Source organism: Nerophis lumbriciformis, linkage group LG01 (assembly GCF_033978685.3).
Source record: "Nerophis lumbriciformis linkage group LG01, RoL_Nlum_v2.1, whole genome shotgun sequence".
In the NCBI taxonomy this organism is placed as follows: Eukaryota; Metazoa; Chordata; class Actinopteri; order Syngnathiformes; family Syngnathidae; genus Nerophis; species Nerophis lumbriciformis.
The window spans coordinates 65,112,127-65,132,500 of NC_084548.2; the positions used below are offsets into that span (position 1 = coordinate 65,112,127).

Genomic DNA, 20,374 nt, shown 5'->3' on the forward strand with positions numbered 1-20,374 from the left:
AAGATGCGAAAGTGGCAAGAAATTGGACGTTTGTTCCGCACACTTTACCGACGAAAGCTATGCTACGACAGAGATGGCAAGAATGTGTGGATATCCTGCGACACTCAAAGCAGATGCATTTCCAACGATAAAGTCAAAGAAATCTGCCGCCAGACCCCCATTGAATCTACCGGAGTGTGTGAGCAATTCAGGGACAAAGGACCTCGCTAGCACGGCAAGCAATGGCGGCAGTTTGTTCCCGCAGACGAGCGAGCTAAACCCCCTGGATGTCTTGGCTCACACGGTCCCAAGATGATCAAGAGAAGAATATCGACCTTAGCTTCTCTGGCCTGCTGACATGAGGGTATGTCTCCAGAATATATTAATTGATGAAAATTGGGCTGTCTGCACTCTCAAAGTGCATGTTGTTGCCAAATGTATTTCATATGCTGTAAACCTAGTTCATAGTTGTTAGTTTCCTTTAATGCCAAACAAACACATACCAATCGTTGGTTAGAAGGCGATCGCCGAATTCGTCCTCGCTTTCTCCCGTGTCGCTGGCTGTCGTGTCGTTTTCGTCGGTTTCGCTTGCATACGGTTCAAACCGATATGGCTCAATAGCTTCAGTTTCTTCTTCAATTTCGTTTTCGTTACCTGCCTCCACACTACAACCATCCGTTTCAATTCATGCATAATCTGTTGAATCGCTTAAACCGCTGAAATCCAAGTCTGAATCCGAGCTAATGTCGCTATACCTTGCTGTTCTATCCGCCATGTTTGTTTGTATTGGCATCACTGTGTGACGTCACAGGAAAATGGACGGGTGTATATAACGATGGTTAAAATCAGGCACTTTGAAGCTTTTTTTAGGGATATTGCGTGATGGGTAAAATTTTGAAAAAAACTTCGAAAAATAAAATAAGCCACTGGGAACTGATTTTTAATGGTTTTAACCCTTCTGAAATTGTGATAATGTTCCCCTTTAATGCAAAGTTCTCTCAAAAGGCAAATCTGTTCTGGGTTTAGTGTGGATCCATCCTGTAAGGTGCGATCACCTAGTAGACGTTGCCTCACTGTCTCTACTGCATCCTGGGTTGGAATACAGGTGAACAGGGAGGTGACGTCGGAAGAAACTATAGTTTCATTTTTGTCCAGTTTTAGATCTCTGATCTTCGCTACAAAGTGGACACTCTTGTGATTTTGGATCACATCGGACTCTCTGCCTCACAGGTTTGAGGACCAGTCATAGACAATTTAGAGTGAAAAGCTAATTTTATTTTCACTCGGATACAAAACATTCTAACTTGGATTGTTTCCCTGGCTTCGAGACTCTCCCGAAGGACAGTGCAGCGAAGACACAACAAACTCCCTTCTTGTCTCTCATGGACACACACCTGTTGTTGTTGACTTTGGACTAGCGACTGGACGACATCAAGGCCGCGGAACAGAGACACACTGCAAGCTTACACACAAACATGCATCTACAAAAATATACGCCACACACATACATACCCCCCGCCCCAACGCAAATCCCATAGGGGTGATGAAAGGATGGTCAGCGCCTGAGAGCTGCGGCCCACCACCATGACCCCGCACTCCCTTCCCTCTGTTGCTAGATATCTCGAGATGTATGTTGTAATATGTATGCTTTGCTATGGAGGTTTCTTCCCACTCCAGACTGGGCCCCCTTAGGAGCCCAGTCTGGATTGTATTTTTTTACTCATCCTTCCCCAGCGTTTGACCTTTTTCCCCATCTTTTACGGGGCGCCTTGTGGCGACCCATCAGCGTTCCTGTTCTGTAACCCTGTACACTGTTTGTTTGTCTAATCTTGAACGGGTTTGTGCTGAAAACAAAGTTTCGTTGTACTTGTGCAATGACAATAAAGACCTATTCTATCCTATCCTTGAGTTTTGGACATGATGTTCAAGGAGGCACGTAAATAAAGTAATGCCTTGCACATATTAGTTTTTGAAGTACTTTTTTGTATTTTTAGTTCATTGTTATTATTGTTTTACATTGAACAAGAGAGCACAGCATACCAAGTCAGATTCCTTGTGTGTTAAACATTTTTGACCAATGATGGCTGATTCTGATCATTTTTAGCTCCTCCCCTAAATGATGCAACCGTCACATCACATTACCTGATGTGAACACATTGAGGAAGTGAATTGTCATTCGCTCAGGTGTACAGTTGTAACGACAACAATCGCCAGGTAAGTTTGTCACTTTCTTTGTCTCGCTAAGTTGCTAACTAACAAATATTTTCATTCTGCACTTGTGACAGCAGATAATGAACTTGCTTGTGTTATCAATGCCAATAGTGAAAATACACCACGGACTGCCTGGTAAGTCCATTCTAATATTCCAAAATCATTTAATAAATTTACACCTATTATGACACTGTTTTTATTTTCATGACTATTGTTGACATTGTTTACTTTGACCCAACATGAGTGGTTATGAACAAGTGCATTTTAGTCCCTTTTTTTGATTTCTTTTTTAAAGGGAATATAAACAAATAATAAACAATGATATGCACTACGTATGTATAGAAATAATGTATTTTCTGTGATATCAAGCAGTTTTTTTGTGTTTACTTTAAAGGGGAACTGCACTTTTGTTTTTTTTAGAATTTTGCCTATCGTTCCCAATCATTATGAGAGACAAGAAGACAACTTTTTTTTTTTTTTGCAGTCTAACATGTAAAAATCGTCTCGTTCTTGGTGGCAAGTGATGCAGCTAATGGGAATAATCCATTCTACCTCTAATTCACTTTAAAAATGCATTCAAAAACTGTCAACAATACTTAATTTACATTCCGTAACCCGTATAATAACCAAGCTGTAGCAACTTTGTTATTAACGATCCCCAGGTAAGTTTGTCACTTTCTTTGTCTCGCTAAGTTGCTAACTAACAAATATTTTCATTCTGCACTTGTGACAGGAGATCATGAACATGCTTGTGTTATCGATGCTAATTGTGCAAATACACCCTGTAGTGCCTGGTAAGTCCATTCTAATATTCCAAAATCATTTAATAAATTGACACCTATTATGACACTGTTTTTATTTTCATGACTATTGTTGACACTGTTTACTTTGACCCAACATGAGTGGTTATGAACAAGTGCATTTTAGTCAACTTTTTATAGTTTATTTTTCAAAGGGAATACAAACAAATAATAAACGATGATATGCACTACATATGTATACAAATAATGTATTTTCTGTGGTATCAAGCAGTTTTTTGTATTTACGCTAAAGGGGAACTGCACTTCTTTTTTTTAGAATTTTGCCTATCAATCACAATCATTATGAGAGACAACATTTTTTTTTTTTGCAGTCTAACATGTAAAAATTGGCTCGTTCTTGGTGGTTGGCAATGCAGCTAATGGGAAGAATCCATTCTACCTCTAAATCACTTTAAAAATGCATTCAAAAACTGTCAAACTATTTTTTAGTTTTAGTTTTAGAGGGGTTTGAACGCTACAACGGTGACTCCTATTAGTCGTATCTTTGAAGTGTTTTTTATCATGTTTAAAATCTTAAAAAGAACAAAAGACGTGTCTTCTTGTCTCTCATAATGATTGTGAACAATAGACAAAATTCCAAAAAAAGTACAGTTCTCCTTTAAGACCCAACTGTGGACAGAATTGAAATGAATACTAATAGAACAACGTTGCTGATATTAAAAAAAAGATAAAACTCTCATCTTGTTTTGTTTTTCTCTCAGTGACTTACTCGCTCAAGTATTTCCACACTGCGTCCTCTCAAGTTACAAACTTCCCAGATTATGTGGGCGTGGCTTATCTTGATGACATTGAGATCGGTCACTATGACAGCAACACAAAGAAAGCAGAAGCCAAACAAGAATGGATGAAGAACTTTACAACAGTGGATCCAGAGCACTTTAAATGGCAGACACATTTAAATATTCACAATGAAGTGAAGGACAAAGAGGACTTGGAAAGTTTACAGAAGCGCTTCAACCACACTGAAGGTTTGTTATTAAATATTTGATGTACTAAAATAAACACACATTACTGCACTGATACCTTGTCTGTGGGCATCCATAATGACAGAGAAAAAACACATGACTGACACTTAGAGGGCTCAAGTTATCAAAACTCACTTGTCTTGTATGTTGGCAGCTGCTGCAGGAGCCTATTATTAATGGTTTGTTTTTTTCTTGATTTGTGTGACGTGAGCAGGAACATTGTACAGTGTGGCACTGCGGTATGTTGTCCTGCTTGTTCGCCTAAAAGAAACTTTTAAAAAGCATGATCGGGTGTGGTACCATGACTTGTTTCCAAGAGACACTCAGAAAGAGCTTTAAGTTGGTCTGTAAAGCAAAATGTATCCAAAGTTTGACAAAACGCACCATCATTACAGGTTATGTAGAACACAAGCAAGTGTGGTGATTGTAAATTAAAATCATAGTATGACCTCTTAAAGACACAAGTGTGTATGTGTGCACGTGGGTTGATGGTGATAAGGTGTTACTCCATTTTATATAATTTGTCTTACTCTTTCAGGTCTTCACATTTACCAGAGGATGTACGGCTGTGAATGGAATGATGAGACTGATGAAATCAACAGTTGGGAACAGTCCAGCTATGATGGAGAAGATTTTTTAGCGCTAGACACCAAGACATGGACATGGATTGCAGCAAAACCACAAGCCGTCCCCATGAAACACAAGTTGGACCACGATCGAAATTATATCGAGTATTTAAAGTCGTACTACACTGGGACCTGTGTTGATAACTTGAAAAAGTATGTGAACTTTGGTAAAGACGTACTGATGAGAACAGGTAAACCACATGATGCACACTGATAGCCCACCCCCTGTAGGAACATAAGTAACATTACAACCTACACTCTTTCCCATGCAGAGCTTCCAGAAGTTTTTCTCCTTCAGAAGACGCCGTCCTCTCCAGTCAGCTGCTTCGCGACAGGTTTCTACCCCAGCAGTGCGGCCTTGTTTTGGAGGAAAGACGGCAAGGATCTCCAGGAGAACGTGGTGCACGGAGAAATGCTGCCCAACCCTGATGGAACCTTCCAGATGACCGTGGATCTGAAATTGGAGGTGACGGCCGAAGTGGAGAGCAAGTATGAATGTGTGTTTCAGCTGTCTGGTGTCAAAGAGGACCTGGTCACCAAGCTGGAGAGAAGAAGCATCCTGAACAACGCAAGCGATGAAGGTGAGAAAGACACCCATTCATCCATCCATTTTCTACCGCTTGTCCCTCTCTGGGTCACGGGGAGTGCTGGAGACTCTCTCAGCTGCATTCGACACATTAAGTTGAATTATTACGTCCTCAAATCAAGAACATTGGCGATATTTTATCAGAACTTCCACCATTATTGATCCATGTCACAAGAACAATGCTGGACATTGATAGGATGCATGCAAAGTACTCATTCAGGTTTCCTCTTCCTGCTTTTTTGCTCTCAACAGACAATGTGTGGGTCACCGTTGGCGCCACGGTGGCGGCTGTTGCAGTGATCCTCGCCATCATTGTTGTAGTCGCCGTGCGTCACAAGAACAAAAAAGGTGAGGGACACACTTCTTTTTTTGTGAGTTGGTGCTTTCCTCCAGGCTGCAAAGGTGCCGACAAACACTCCAAGATCCTCAAAGAGAGAGCACACACTCTCACATAGAAAGGTGATGTGAAGACAAAAGTCCAAGTCATCTTGTCTGTCTTTCATTTCAGCCAACTATGATCCAGCTGGTAAGGCAATCTTATTCTCTTTTCTTTGAACCGCCATAAACAAAGCAGGGGTGAAGCATCACTCGTATAAAAGTCTGATGTGGACGTTTGTTACAAGTTTAGCCTGAAAGTCTTCACTTTGTCTTACTGGATAGTAGAGTTGGACATCTCTTAGTGATGGACGAATCCATAAAGATACATGGGTAACCATGCCATTCAAAAATTATTTTAAAAACGGAATGATATGATAGGGTGTATGAATGATTCCATTCTATGGTTAACATTTGTTGATGGACACTTTCTTTTTTACACCACAAAAGAACAAAAGCATTCCTTCCTGTACATACGCTCCTCCTCATGTTGGATGAATAGTTAAGACCTTGGCACCAAGCGCTCAGACGAAACCTGTCCAAGCTGAGTGTAAGAGCATGAGCTGATGAAAACGACTCTATTGAGAGGTCAAACGTCTTCTCAGACAAACCGAACAATCAACTGATCAGTTGAATGTCATGAGAATACAAATAACCTGATGAATGAAAACACTGTAGGCACATTCCTCTTCCAATATAGAAAAAAAAAAACATTCTATAAAAGTGACATGCTAGCATTATTTTCAAATGTGTAAAACACGACATATATCCCTAAAATGCTTTAAGGCAAAGATAAAGTAAAACGACAACAGAATCACATGTCAAATATATTTATGTTTAGACATGGACCAAAAAAGACTATCTATTAAACAAGTTTCTTTGATCGGATGATATAAAAATGCCATCCATCCATCTATCTTCTTCCGCTTATCGGATGTCGGGTTGCGGGGGGACTTCAGCCTAAGCAGAGAATTCCAGACTTCCCTCTCCCCAACTACTTCGTCCACCTCTTCCCGGGGATTCCGAGGCGTTTGAGGGGCCTTCTGACCGACAGAGCTTCTCAACCTATCGCTACGGGAGAGCCCCGCCACCCAATGAAGGAAACTCATTTCGGCCGATTGTACCCATGATCTTGTCTTTTGATCTTGTCATAACCCTAAGCTCATGACCATAGGTGAGGTTAGGGAGGTAGAGCGACTAGTAAATTGATAGCTTTGCCTTCCAGCTCAGCTGCCTTTTCACCACAACGGACCGATACAGGGTCCACATCACTGCAGACGCTGCACCGATTCGCCTGTCGATATCACAATCCACTCTTCCCTCACTCATGAACAAAAAAAACCCCAGAGGTACTTGAAGTCCTCCACTAGGGACAGGATCTCCTCCCCAACCCGCAGATGGCACTCCACCTTTTTCTGGGCGAGAACCATGGACTCAAAGTCGGAAGTGCTGATTTACATCCCAGTCGCTTCACATTCAGCTGCAAACCAATCCAGTGAGAGCCATAAATCCTGGCCAGATGAAGCCAGCAGGACCACATCATCCGCAAAAAGCAGAAACCTAATCCTGCAGCCACCAAACCGGATCCCCTCAGCGCCCTGACTGCGCCTAGAAATTCTGTCCATAAAAGTTGTAAACAGAATTTGTGACAAAGAGCAGCCCTGGCGGGGTCCAACCCTCACTGGAAACGGGTTCGACTTACTGCAGGCAATGCGGACCAAGCTCTGACACTGGTCATAGAGGTATGTCCATACTCTTTGAGCACTCTCATCAGGACTTCCCAAGGGACATGGACGAATGCCTTCTCTAAGTCTACAAAACACATGTAGACTGATTGGGCAAACACCCATGCACCCTTAAGGAATTGGTCCACAGTTCCGCGACCAGGACGAAAACCACAATGCTCCTCTTCAATCCGAGGTTTAACTAGCCGATGCAACCTCTTCTCAAGTACACCTCTTACCAGGAAGGCTGAGGAGTGTGATCCCACGATAGTTGGAACACACCCTCTGGTTCCTCTTTTTAAAAAGAGAAACCACCACCCCAGTCTGCTGATACAGAGGCATCCCCCTGTCAACTGATTGATAGTCTCGTGCAACACCCGGTCCGTTAATCGATGAATCTAAAGATTCACAGCTGATTCTGATCGAATGAGGTGACTGCTACCGACTCAACCGAATCGCTCACTTGTCAAACTGGATATCCGCTCAAACCGGTTTATCGTTACCAACCCTACTGGATAGCAGAGACGGAAACTGGCGCTTTTGGAAGCTGATAGTTTTGGTACTAGTATTGGTGAACATTAGAGCTGTCAAATTTAAAGGGAGAGTAACTAGTTAATGCTATAATTTCCTTTAACTGCACTTTTTATTTCCCTTTGCCTGATGTGTGACCGTCAGCCCTCACCGAAAGTGCGGGAAAACACACAGGTGCTGCAGGAACAAAGACCGAGCAGAAACAAACAAAGAAAAGGGCACACTAAATGGCAAAGTTACCCAAAGCCCCACAGCAGGGTCTCCCGACAAGACCGAAGCCATCTGCCGCCGCGAGCCGAGTCCTCATCACATCCCACGACCAACAACTTTACACAGAAATTGCAAAATGGGTGTCAACGCCCCTAATTCTGCGACCGATCAGTATTGTGGAGTAATGATACTATACGGTAATCTAAGGAAAGTACACCCGACACGCTGACCCAGGCACTTTTTTATGCTATAGTATAATTGTTATTTATAGTAAATGTGTGCCTGTGTCAGAAGTGGTGCACATGTGTGAAGTGTTTGTGTTAAGCTGTTTTAAAAAGCATAATGTATAACAAACGTGTAAAAAAACAAAAAAAATCCAGTCCCATGTTGATAGTATTCAAAACTTGACAATTATGTTTAGATTCTCAGGCAGTGATTCTCAAGCTGTCGTACGGCTCCATCTAGTGGTTCGCCAAAGAATCAATTAAATATTGTAATGACGTGATGTGTTTTATTTACTGATATTCAAACACAGTGTTACTGTTCAAACTGTGTGTAACGTTAGTGGCCAAAAATATTAAATATACTTGTTAAATAAAACCTCTTCTACGCTACCGTGTTTCAATGCTGGTCATTATGGTGGTAGTCAAGTGTTTTCTGAGGTGGTACTTAGTGAAAATAAGTTTGAAAACCACTGGTGTAAGGTAGACTTATTAAAACTGATAAACTATCTGTGATTAACCTTGATTAATTATGAGTTAACTATGGACAAAATGTGAAAAATCATAATTTATTTTAAATTTAAATGTTAATCGTTTGATAGCCTTAATTAAAATGTACGGTAGCAATGGATGGATGATAAGATACCCTGTCCCGAGTCACGTGACCTGCTGACATGCAGGCAATGTAAACGTGTCACACATCTAACTCTTGACAGGAAGTAGAAGTGCACCACTCTGCTTCTTGATGTTTCTCAACCAATGGAGTCACACATCAAAGATCTGATACGAGTGAAGATGCACCTTCTAGATGTACAGTGGGGAACATGAGTATTTGATCCCTTACGTTAGCATTCTGACTACCATAAAAGTTCTGGACTCTTCAAACCTTTGGAAAGAAGTAAAGGTACAAAATGTGAGGCGTTGATGTCACGGTGTGTTTGTGTTTGTCTGACAGCTGGTGACGATGGTACCTAGCGCTCAGAGAACTCAATGGATGAAATCAGTCGCAACACAGTAAGTTAGCTCACACTTTGCCGATATATTTGAGTTTTTTGTTGCAGATTTAAAATATGTTTTGTCCAGAGGAGCTTCCACCCTCATTTCTTTAGCGGAGATTCACACCTAGCAAAACATGGCTAATGCTAACACTAACGAGAGCGAGACGTTGTTCTAAAGAAAAGAAAAGTGTTGTCAGTAGTTGAGATTTGCGGCAACACACCTAGAACAACTGACTGTAAATCGACTTTCTTGTGAAAAAATCTGAGATTTTATTTTTAGGCCATATCGCCCAGGCCTAGCTCACATGGACCGTTTACGCATCCAAACTCGTCTTTCAGCTAACATTTCCACTTGGATTCTTGTGCTGTCATCCTTTTCCTCCAGGAGCTTTTGAGCACTGGGACACAGAGCGACCACTGAGGAGCGTGGTCACACTTGAAGACGAGAAGGAGATGTGCTTTGCTCATCATCAAACTGCTCCTCGTGTTATACGGTCTCTTTTTTTTTTATGGTTATGTCTTAAAAAACGAGTTACGATCAAATGTTTTTGCTGCCTTTGGTGGGATCACTTGCACTGTAACACTTGGATACTTGTAATTATGTCTTTTCATTTTCGTACACAGCTCTGTAATTCATTGGCCAAACGCTATGCACCTCCCAAACATTAGGGGGCGATTCTAGCCATTTACCCTTTGTCAACCAAGAAGGAAATGCTACATGCTAATAGCAGTAACTGGTAGAAAATGGGTCAAATTGATAACATAACGTTCTACAGCTCTTACATACAGACGGTAACTTAAAAAAGGAACAACTTTGTGAGTTGTACTCTCACATAGGATGGCCAGATCTTTCTACTTGAAATTTAAGGCATTGGTACACTTTTATCTATAAAGCCATAATTGGGCTAATGACCTCTTACATTTGCAAGATAATAGCACAAAGAAATGTAAACTTGTAGGGCTGTGAATCTTTGGGCACCACACGATTTGATTCAGAATTGATTCTCGATTCAAAACCAATACTTTTTTTTAATAACATTAGATGCCGGTTCTATGATTAACTACATTCCTCCATAAAATAAACAGTTATGAACAATTTATACATTACATTAAAGAAATGTGTTTTTGTTTAATAAAATTTTACCCAAACATTTAATGAAGTCAAATACAAATAAGGTAAGATAAGTATCCCACACTTTTCTAAAGTAAATCTGTACAGTAGATATGATCATCTACATCAACAACATGATTTGTCTGAGTGGCTGGACAAAACAGATTGAAAACAATTATAATAATTTAAATCAATTTTTGATGTTTTTGAAGCGATTAAGAATCGTTACAAATAAGAATTGCGATTAATCTGAAAATCGAAAACATGACAGGGTTTTTCCGGGTGAGTATTAAAATTCACTGAACGGATTTTGCTATAATTAAGGCCTTAAATGGCATTAAAAAGCATTACATTTGATATCCACAGGCATTACTAAACATTTAATTCGGTAAAATAACAAATGCTTTTAGCTAATCTCAAGTCGGCGATTAAAGGCAGGCGGCGGTTAACGGTGCCAAATTTCTTTGGGCGTGACCCACAAAGCAACCTCTGCTGTCGCCACCACAACTGGCAGCTGCTGCTACAACTACAGAAAAATACATCCCCAGATTAAACAATCTTGTGAGTCAATTTTAATTCACTACAGAGTAACAGTTAATGTAAGCTGTTCAACTATTCAAGATTAATATTGTCAAATGCTTAGAATTGTGTCTATATAGACAATAGTACGTTTTTGATTATATATAATAACTACCTGCAATAGGACACGGGCATTAAATGTGTTTTAAGTGGCATTAAAATAGCATTAAATTAGATCTGCTGATATCTGCAGAAACCCTGTATGAAAGCCAGAGAAGAAACCTCATTTATTTGCACTTGTTAGGTCACGAGCAGCAGAACTGCTAAAGATCTATTGTAAATGTTGTAATTATTATTATTGCTGATCGTGACCTATTGTATTGTTCCATTTATTATTATCGCTGCTCCTGACATATTGGAACTGTTCCGTTTATTATTATGCTCCCAGTTACTTTTATAGTTCATTTTAAAATTGTACTCAATATTTATAAATGCTTACACCAAGTAGCCCCCGCCCTATGTTATTGAGCTGCTGCAGCCTTTTTGTCCCAGCAGGACCCTGAGGTCTTCAGACCAGCTCCTCCTGGCTGTCCCAAAAACTAGGCTAAAAACCAGAGGAGATAGAGCCTTCTCAGTGGCAGGGCCCAGACTGTGGAGCAACCTTCCACTATCTATTAGGTCCTCCCAGTCTCTGAGACAATTTAAATCTAGGCTAAAAATATTTTTTTACTCCATGACGTTCAAATCCAGTTAGACAGGATCTCTTGGTTGTTTTTATTTCTTGTTTTGTATATTTATTAATTATTACATTATAGTATTTTAGGTGATTCTGCACTTCTTTTAAGCTATTGTATTGTATTCATCCTTCCATGTTACAATATAAATGTGACACTATGTGCCCCTTTTTTTGTTGCAAATTGTTTCTTATGTCTGTACAGCACTTTGGCCAACTGGGCTTGTTTTTAAATGTGCTTGTGTGGTGTTCGGGTCTGTGGGACCCGTTTTCATTTTTTATTAAAAGAAAAATGATACAATTAATACATTTTTCAAACTGAGACACACTGTCTTTGGCTCATTTTCTGTGAAGAACATATATCAGAATACATATTTAATGACCACACACCGTACACATTTCTATTACATATAAGATGTCCGGGTCCACTGGACCCAGGGCTAAAAGAAGTGTGGAAATTGATGTTCTGTGTACCACACGCACACACGCACGCACGCACGCACGCACACACGCACACACACACACCACACACACACACACACACACACACACACACACACACACACACACACACACACACAGCAGGCCTAGACAGGAGGAGGACAGAGTGTAGGTACACAGAACATCAGAGGGTCAAATGTGCGAGAAAATGAGAGCACACAGTGTTGACAAACAATGTTGCAACCTTGTGTGGGAACCGGAGGTGCAGAAAGACAAAAGAAGAATCCCTGTGGGATGCAGAAACTGGCAGAGAAATTTTCCGTGCAACTTTCATATTGTTGTTACTCACCCAGCATTTGTGGGTCTGATGGACCAGTTGCATTTTGTGGCTTTTAATGCCTCACAATCAAACACTTTTATGTTAAAATACTGAACAGATGTTTACCTTATCCCAATAAACAACTGTTCAGTATTTTAACATAAAAGTGTTTGATTGTGAGGCATTAAAAGCCACAAAATGCAACGGGTCCATCAGACCCACAAACCCTGGCTGAGTAACAACAATATGAACATTACACATGAGTTAAATAAATAAACTGAGCTGAACAAAGTAATTTCGCCTACTCCATAAAGCGTCAAAGTTTGATGGTCAAATTGATGATTTGCTATGAAACTCGACCTCACAAAGACACACCTTTTTAATCAGGCTTTTTACTGATCATGTTTAATCTTTACGTTTTTTAATGATCTTATTGTGTTTTCTATCTTAATTATTAATATTACTACACAGTAAAAAAAAAAAACGCAAACGCATGTTGGATTAACTCTTAAAGAGTTGATATTAACTGTTTCAGATTACATTTGGTCCCACTTAAAATTAGAGTAAAATTTACTCTATGGCCAGTGTCAACTTTTCAGAGTTAATTCTACTCAATTTAGTGTCACAATTAACAATGAAATGTGTAAAAAATATTTAACACTGTTGCTTTTTCACTGTGGTCAGAGTAATATGATAACACTTAACAGCAATTTGTAGTAATTTTTACTTACCTGCAGTGTTATTTTGCTACATATTTATATTATGCTCTATATTACTAAATAAGTAACACATCAGAAATTAATAGATATACATTTACAGCAACAACATTTATTAAATTGTCATCAATACTGAAATGAGCAGTGCTAGCTCACCAGAGAACACAAAATGGCACCACAAACAAAGCTCTATCATTCTCTACATGACATTTGTATGTCAAAAGGCCTGGGATCATGCAGGTTGTCAACATGGAACACCACTAAGTTTTGCTTTGACCTGGTCACTCCATAAGCATGGACATGTTCTTGAATGGTTACTGTACATAAAAGGTCAAGTGAGAAGCTAAAGTGTCTTGTTTATAATTAGAATTGACTTAATCTGGTAAAACACAAGCATTTCTTTCTCTAATTTGCCACAAATGACCAAATGTGGGCAGTACACAAACCCACTGAGTTTAGCCCAGATAACTTTCAGAAGTTGAACATTACTGGGCACTTGCATTGTTGCCATGGCAATTACACAACCTCCTTTGACCATTTTTAAACACACCATTGTTCAATATCCAACCGACTAAAGATTGTTGAAGATTGCCGAACACATGCCATATGAGTCTGGTGTTTTCTAGCAAGCGTTTTTGTAATATTTTTTTAATTAATTGAGCTGTTTCTTGGGGGAAAAAGTGCTTTCCCTCATATAGCGTGCACCTACTATAAAGTCCAGGTCCTACTTTCCGGATGCAACATGGATGATGGACAAGAAAATGGTGCATTGGTAAAAAAAAAATGTTCTGAGGATACAACATCTTGAACAATTTGTGGTGTTCCACAGTCAAATGTTTTAAATATACACACAGTCCTTGTGATAAAATTGGTGAAAATACAATGTGTGCTGTCCATACCAATGAAAGAAGTAAACTCCAATGTTGGTCAGTAGAGTATATTAAATCTCCAAATATGAGGGGAATATTCCTCATGACTAAAACACATTCAGTCCAAAATCATTGAACTCTCCACCTAAATTCACAGCTTCTTGCCTTTTGTTTCTCTCCATGAATCCATACTCAAAACATTGTATTCTTAAATTGATTCCACTCAATGTAACATTTTGTTCTTTGACATATGTGAACAATAATTTCAATCATACTGGGCCACCCCTTCCAAAATGTCATGCATCACATCAACTGAAAAGTTCTCAGCTGTGTGAAAATATGTCAGGGAATTAAATGAGCATGAACTCTTCACATCTAAAACTTAGGCAAGAGTTGGATTAAGAGACAATTCTTGTGTCTTTGGTTCACTACACTATTTTGGGAGAACCTTCAGAAAATTCTGTTTGGAAGTCATCTTTTTTAGCTAAACAAAACCTGCAACAATACCTTGCATTGAAGGACTTCACCAGAGTGAACAAGCTATGTATGAAAGCCTAAATGATCACTTATCAATTATATGACGTACTAAAAGACATAAAACGCTTCAAAGAGTTCATTAAGGGGCTCCCACAGAAGCTGTTGCCATAGATGGAAGTGCGTACCTGTCAGTCACAAGGAAGTAGGTGTGATTCTTGTTGCTCCCTCAGCAAGAAGGTAGGGCTGACAGCTTTGGGTGGTGATGTTCAGATGCTGCTGGACACTTGTTCCAGCCTACAAGATCACATTGATCAGCAGTATTTAGTGACCAACCTCTGACAATAGAGCAACTCACAACACTGTGCATGAAATGGAGGTGATGAAAAGTACAATGGGTACGAAAAGTATTCAGACCCCTTTAAATGTGTTACTCTTTGTTTCATTGGCGCCACCTATCGCTTTTGCATCATGGCATGGTCTTTTAGGACTTCCTTCAGCAGCAGCTGCTTTACTCCGGAGTGTTACACATGGTGAAGTTTAGAATAATAGTAACATCAGATGCTGAGTTTAAGGATGATGTGTTTTAAAGAATATGAACAAAGCACAAGCATTAAATGGAACTGTAAATGCTCCCGTTACAACCTTTAAATTAAATGTGAAGATACATGTTGATGGTCAGGGATTACCAAGTTCTTCATTGCTCAATGTGACTCGGAAGATTCCAAGTCAACTTCAAAGATGCGTTATCCTTTAAACTTTTATCTAAATTGACTGTAATTCAAGTCGACTAAAATGTTGACTACCTACACTAAAACTAAATCCATTTAAATGACTAAAATATGACTTACACTAAAATGCATTGTCAGACTAGAACTAAAACAAAACTAACACTGATATTAATCTGATATATTACCACAAATTATAGAACATACTTTTATTATTTTATAGTGTGGAATGTTTAAAAAGGCTTGATCAAGTGAAATTATTCACAGAACAATGTTGGGTATGAAAAACACTAAACTTACAACAAAAAAGTACATACTTTTATTTCTTTTATGGTAGAATGTTAGAAAATTATTGGCCGAGTGAAATTACTTAAGAGAACAATGGTTTGTATCAAAAGCACTAACCAAATGTATGCTTTTGAAGTGGAGTGCTAATTAGTTTTATTGTTTTTGGCATACATCCAACGGCCACAATAATTCTTTAAATTAAGCTCATGACGCAGTAAGTTGAATGATGCGAACACGTTTGTTACAGGATACTTTCTATTTAGCTTCTGCCTTGGGGACTGTGTGTGTGTACATGCTGTACAACAATAATGACGTGATAATTGTTTATAATGACTGACAAATGTGCAGTTTTAGTCTGCAACATTGTTTAATGCAAGCTGAAATCATCTGATACATGTTTTGTTGCTGATTTTGGACCAATATTGAATATGAATATTGGCTCAGGACACCCCTCATCTTGATTGTAACATTGTTTTATCTTGACGCTAAGACTGACCTTCTTTTAGGAAGCCATCAAGTGTTGGATCACACAGCCTGACATTCTGCTCTCGGCTAAACAAGACATGCAGCAACATGTTCTGTTTATATATAAAAAGAGAAAACATTAATGACCAAGAAAACAGTCAACAAATAGTTACCTATTAATGTGCTTAAAAAGTGGTGTTTTTATAGAAAATAGAAACATTACTTGAAAGTAATACTTTTTTAAACAGCTGGTATAGTATGAAGACATGCTAACTGTGAGCAAAGATGATTTATCAATCACTTCTGGCAACATGAATTACTGCTAATGTGTCTAATGTGGCTCACATTTAATGCTGTTTAATAAAGTAAGTTAAGATAATATCTATCACATGCTGGATAATGTCTACTGTTGCAGTATAATATAAACTAACTTACCAACTGTTAGTCCACTCTATTCATTTGGGGTCTGTGAAAAACAAGATAGTAGATATTCTGGAGTCACAATTCACTTGATAAACGTTTATGCAACTTAACTAAGACTGTAAGTAAGTAAACTTACAACTTAACTAAGACTGTAAGTAAGTAAACTTACAACTTAACTAAGACTGTAAGTAAGTAAACTTACAACTTAACTAAGACTGACCAAGTTCTAGTCCACAGCTAAACACCTAGCATACATGCTAATTAGCGATCATTAGCATACTAAACAAACGACCATTTACTTGTTAAAACTATGCCATAAGACAGGTGGCAACATGATCACTGGTAGCAGACACAATAAACACACAGTTAGTAGTTATATGGGTGAAATAATCACTAGTAGCAGACACAATAAACACACAGTTAGTTAGTTATATGGGTGAAATGATCACTAGTAGCAGAAACAATAAACACAGTTAGTTAGTTATATGGGTGAAATGATCACTAGTAGCAGACACAATAAACACACAGTTAGTTATATGGGTGAAATTAACACTAGTAACAAGCACAATAAACACACAGTTAGTTATATAGGTGAAATGATCACAAGTAGCAGAAACAAAAAACACACAGTTAGTTAGTTAGTTATATGGGTGAAATGATCACTGGTAGCAAACACAATAAACACACAGTTAGTTATATGGGTGAAATTGACACTATTATTATTAGCCTTTATTTAACCAGGTAAAATCCCATTGAGATCAAAGATCTCTTTTCCAAGGGAGACCTGGCCAAGAGGGCAGCAGCAAGGTTACATTAAAAACAGTAAACAAATACATAAAACATCACATTTACAACATTAAAACTTGCTCACATGACACATGTGCATACAGACAAGGTAGACTGCAGTCCTTTCACAGAAGCTTTAAACTCATTCAACGTAACTAGGGTTTGAAGTTTAATGTTCGATTGTAGGTTATTCCAAGCCTTCGGTGCTGAAAACCTAAATGCTTTCTTGCCCAGTTCAGTTCTTACTTTGGGGACAACAAATTGCAGGACATCCATTGAACGAAGATTGTGACTTCCTTGTTTCTTTGTTAAAAGACAAGACAGATAAGATGTAAACTTACACTAGTAACAAGCACAATAAACACACAGTTAGTTATATAGGTGAAATGATCACAAGTAGCAGAAACAAAAAACACACAGTTAGTTAGTTATATGGGTGAAATGATCACTAGTAGCAAGCACAATAAACACAGTTAGTTATATGGGTGTAATGATCACTAGTAACAAGCACAATAAACAGTTAGTTATATGGGTGAAATGATCACTAGTAGCAGACACAATAAACACACAGTTAGTTAGTTATATGGGTGAAATGTTCACTAGTAGCAGACACAATAAACACACAGTTAGTTAGTTATATGGGGGAAATGATCACTAGTAACAAGCACAATAAACACAGAGTTAGTTATATGGGTGAAATTATCACTAGTAGCAGACACAATAAACACACAGTTAGTTAGTGATATGGGTGAAATGATCACTAGTAGCAAGCACAATAAACACACAGTTAGTTATATGGGTGAAATTAACACTAGTAACAAGCACAATAAACACACAGTTAGTTATATAGGTGAAATGATCACAAGTAGCAGAAACAAAAAACACAGTTAGTTAGTTATATGGGTGAAATGATCACTAGAAGCAAGCACAATAAACACAGTTAGTTATATGGGTGTAATGATCACTAGTAACAAGCACAATAAACAGTTAGTTATATGGGTGAAATGATCACTAGTAGCAGACACAATAAACACATAGTTAGTTAGTTATATGGGTGAAATGATCACTAGTAACAAGCACAATAAACAGGTAGTGATATGGGTGAAACGATCACTAGTAACAAGCACAATAAACAGGTAGTTATATGGGTGAAATGATCACTAGAAGCAAGCACAATAAACACAGTTAGTTATATGGGTGTAATGATCACTAGTAACAAGCACAATAAACAGTTAGTTATATGGGTGAAATGATCACTAGTAGCAGACACAATAAACACATAGTTAGTTAGTTATATGGGTGAAATGATCACTAGTAACAAGCACAATAAACAGGTAGTGATATGGGTGAAACGATCACTAGTAACAAGCACAATAAACAGGTAGTTATATGGGTGAAATGATCACTAGTAGCAAGCACAATAAACACACAGTTAGTTAGTTATATGGGTAAATTGATCACTAGTAGCAGACACAATAAACACACAGTTAGTTATATGGGTGAAATTATCACTAGTAACAAGCACAATAAACACACAGTTAGTTATATGGGTGAAATGATCACTAGTAACAAAGCACAATGAACACACAGTTAGTTAGTTAAATGGGTAAATTGATTACTAGTAGCAGACACAATAAACACACAGTTAGTTATATGGGTGAAATGATCACTAGTAGCAGACACAATAAACACAGTTAGTTATATGGGTGAAATGATCACTAGTAGCAAACACAATAAACACAGTTAGTTATATGGGTGAAATGATCACTAGTAGCAGACACAATAAACACACAGTTAGTTAGTTATATGGGTGAAATGATCACTAGTAGCAGACACAATAAACAGTTAGTTAGTTAGTTATATGGGTGAAATGATCACCAGTAACAAGCACAATAAACACAGAGTTAGTTAGTTATATGGGTGAAATGATCACTAGTAACAAGCACAATAAACACAGAGTTAGTTATATGGGTGAAATGATCACTAGTAACAAGCACAATAAACACATAGTTAGTTATATGGGTGAAATGATCACTAGTAACAAGCACAATAAACACAGAGTTAGTTATATGGGTGAAAGTTACCTGAATGAAGACATAAATATTGCTGCTGCACTGCTAGCATAAAACTAGACAATGTCACTCGACAGTAAATGTTTGAACACGTTCATAATCAACATCAATCATACTGTAAAACCCTGCTTAGTGAGAAAATAACTAATTAAAGAAGATTACAAGCATTGGAATATCAACCTTACTCACTTGAATTTGGCTCCACATGGTGGAAATGGTGAGGCGGTGCTTGGAGGACGTCTGGTGCTGAACAGTGTCATGACCTCCTCAGTAAGGAGAGTAGCTATTGGCTGTTGTAAAAGTCGCTAGATGACGTCATCGTCTCATAGTAGCGATAAAAAGGGAGTTAAAAAAAAGAAGCTAAGTTTGATGCGAAATGCAAACGAACATTCTTCTGTTGATTTGTATTTGTTTTGATTTGAATCACTTTTGTTCTGCGTTGTTTAATTGAGTGAAGACGCCAAGAGGATTTGAAAGTCGCCAAATTTAGGATCAAAGTGGCAATTGCTGATTGACACAATGTAGAGTTGATCTCCATACTGCTTGCAGGAATGACTTAACAGACACTTTTAACTACACTGTTAGAGCTGCTTTACTCTACATAGATTTATAAACGCTAGATTTCAGTGACGTGCAGTGAGGTTTGAGGTTGGGGAGCCACTGACCCCCAATCAGATTTACAACATACAGTATGATGCTAAGTCACTGACTCACAAGTCAAATTTACAAACATTACAGCATGATGCAATGGCATCGGCTTAAAATCAGAAAAACACACAGTAAGATGCTAGAATAAAACATTTCAACACACTTGGCACACAATTAACACAGTTAGACCAGGGGTCCCCAAACTTTTTGACTTGGGTTAAAACAATTAGGCCGGGGTCCGGGCTGTAAATATAAATATAATATATTCCTCAAGCACTAATTGACTGAAAGAGCGCGCACTTGCTGCATGCTCGCCTGACACTGCGGCGCAAGCGCAATGATGTCACGTTATCGATGGGAAAATGCATTTTTAGACAATATGATAAGCCTGAGCGGCTAGGAGACACCGAGAGTAACACGCGGTGGAAAATGGATTAGAAAGGAAAGATTAAAAAATATATATATATATTTAAAAAATAATAATGATAATAATAATTTATTTTATTTTTTTAGACCTTAGGACTTCACGCGGGCC

The 20,374-nt window shown here is 38.5% G+C and overlaps 2 protein-coding genes across 2 annotated transcripts in view; both read left to right on the top strand.

The window, feature by feature from the left end:
- The first annotated feature begins 2,275 nt into the window (after window positions 1-2,275).
- The window catches only part of LOC133571702 (major histocompatibility complex class I-related gene protein-like), a 110,293-nt gene continuing 92,194 nt past the window's right edge, over window positions 2,276-20,374 (top strand). Inside the window, exon 1 of the mRNA XM_061924246.1 lies at window positions 2,276-2,325. The gene's annotated coding sequence lies outside the window, so the exon portion shown is untranslated. The remainder of the gene's footprint in view (window positions 2,326-20,374) is intronic.
- On the top strand, window positions 2,924-5,781 carry LOC133571782 (class I histocompatibility antigen, F10 alpha chain-like). The gene is made up of 5 exons (XM_061924271.2): window positions 2,924-2,984; window positions 3,713-3,979; window positions 4,515-4,793; window positions 4,875-5,183; window positions 5,441-5,781. The coding sequence occupies exons 1-5, from the start codon at window positions 2,930-2,932 to the stop codon at window positions 5,641-5,643; spliced, it is 1,113 nt and encodes a 370-aa protein (XP_061780255.1). The 5' UTR covers window positions 2,924-2,929; the 3' UTR covers window positions 5,644-5,781.

Coding starts and splice junctions, on each gene's coding strand:
- LOC133571782 (XM_061924271.2), top strand. CDS start 2,930: ATGAACATGCTTGTGTTATCGATGCTAATTGTGCAAATACACCCTGTA. Junction 2,985..3,712: donor AATACACCCTGTAGTGCCTG/GTAAGTCCATTC, acceptor TTTTTCTCTCAG/TGACTTACTCGCTCAAGTAT. Junction 5,184..5,440: donor GAACAACGCAAGCGATGAAG/GTGAGAAAGACA, acceptor TGCTCTCAACAG/ACAATGTGTGGGTCACCGTT.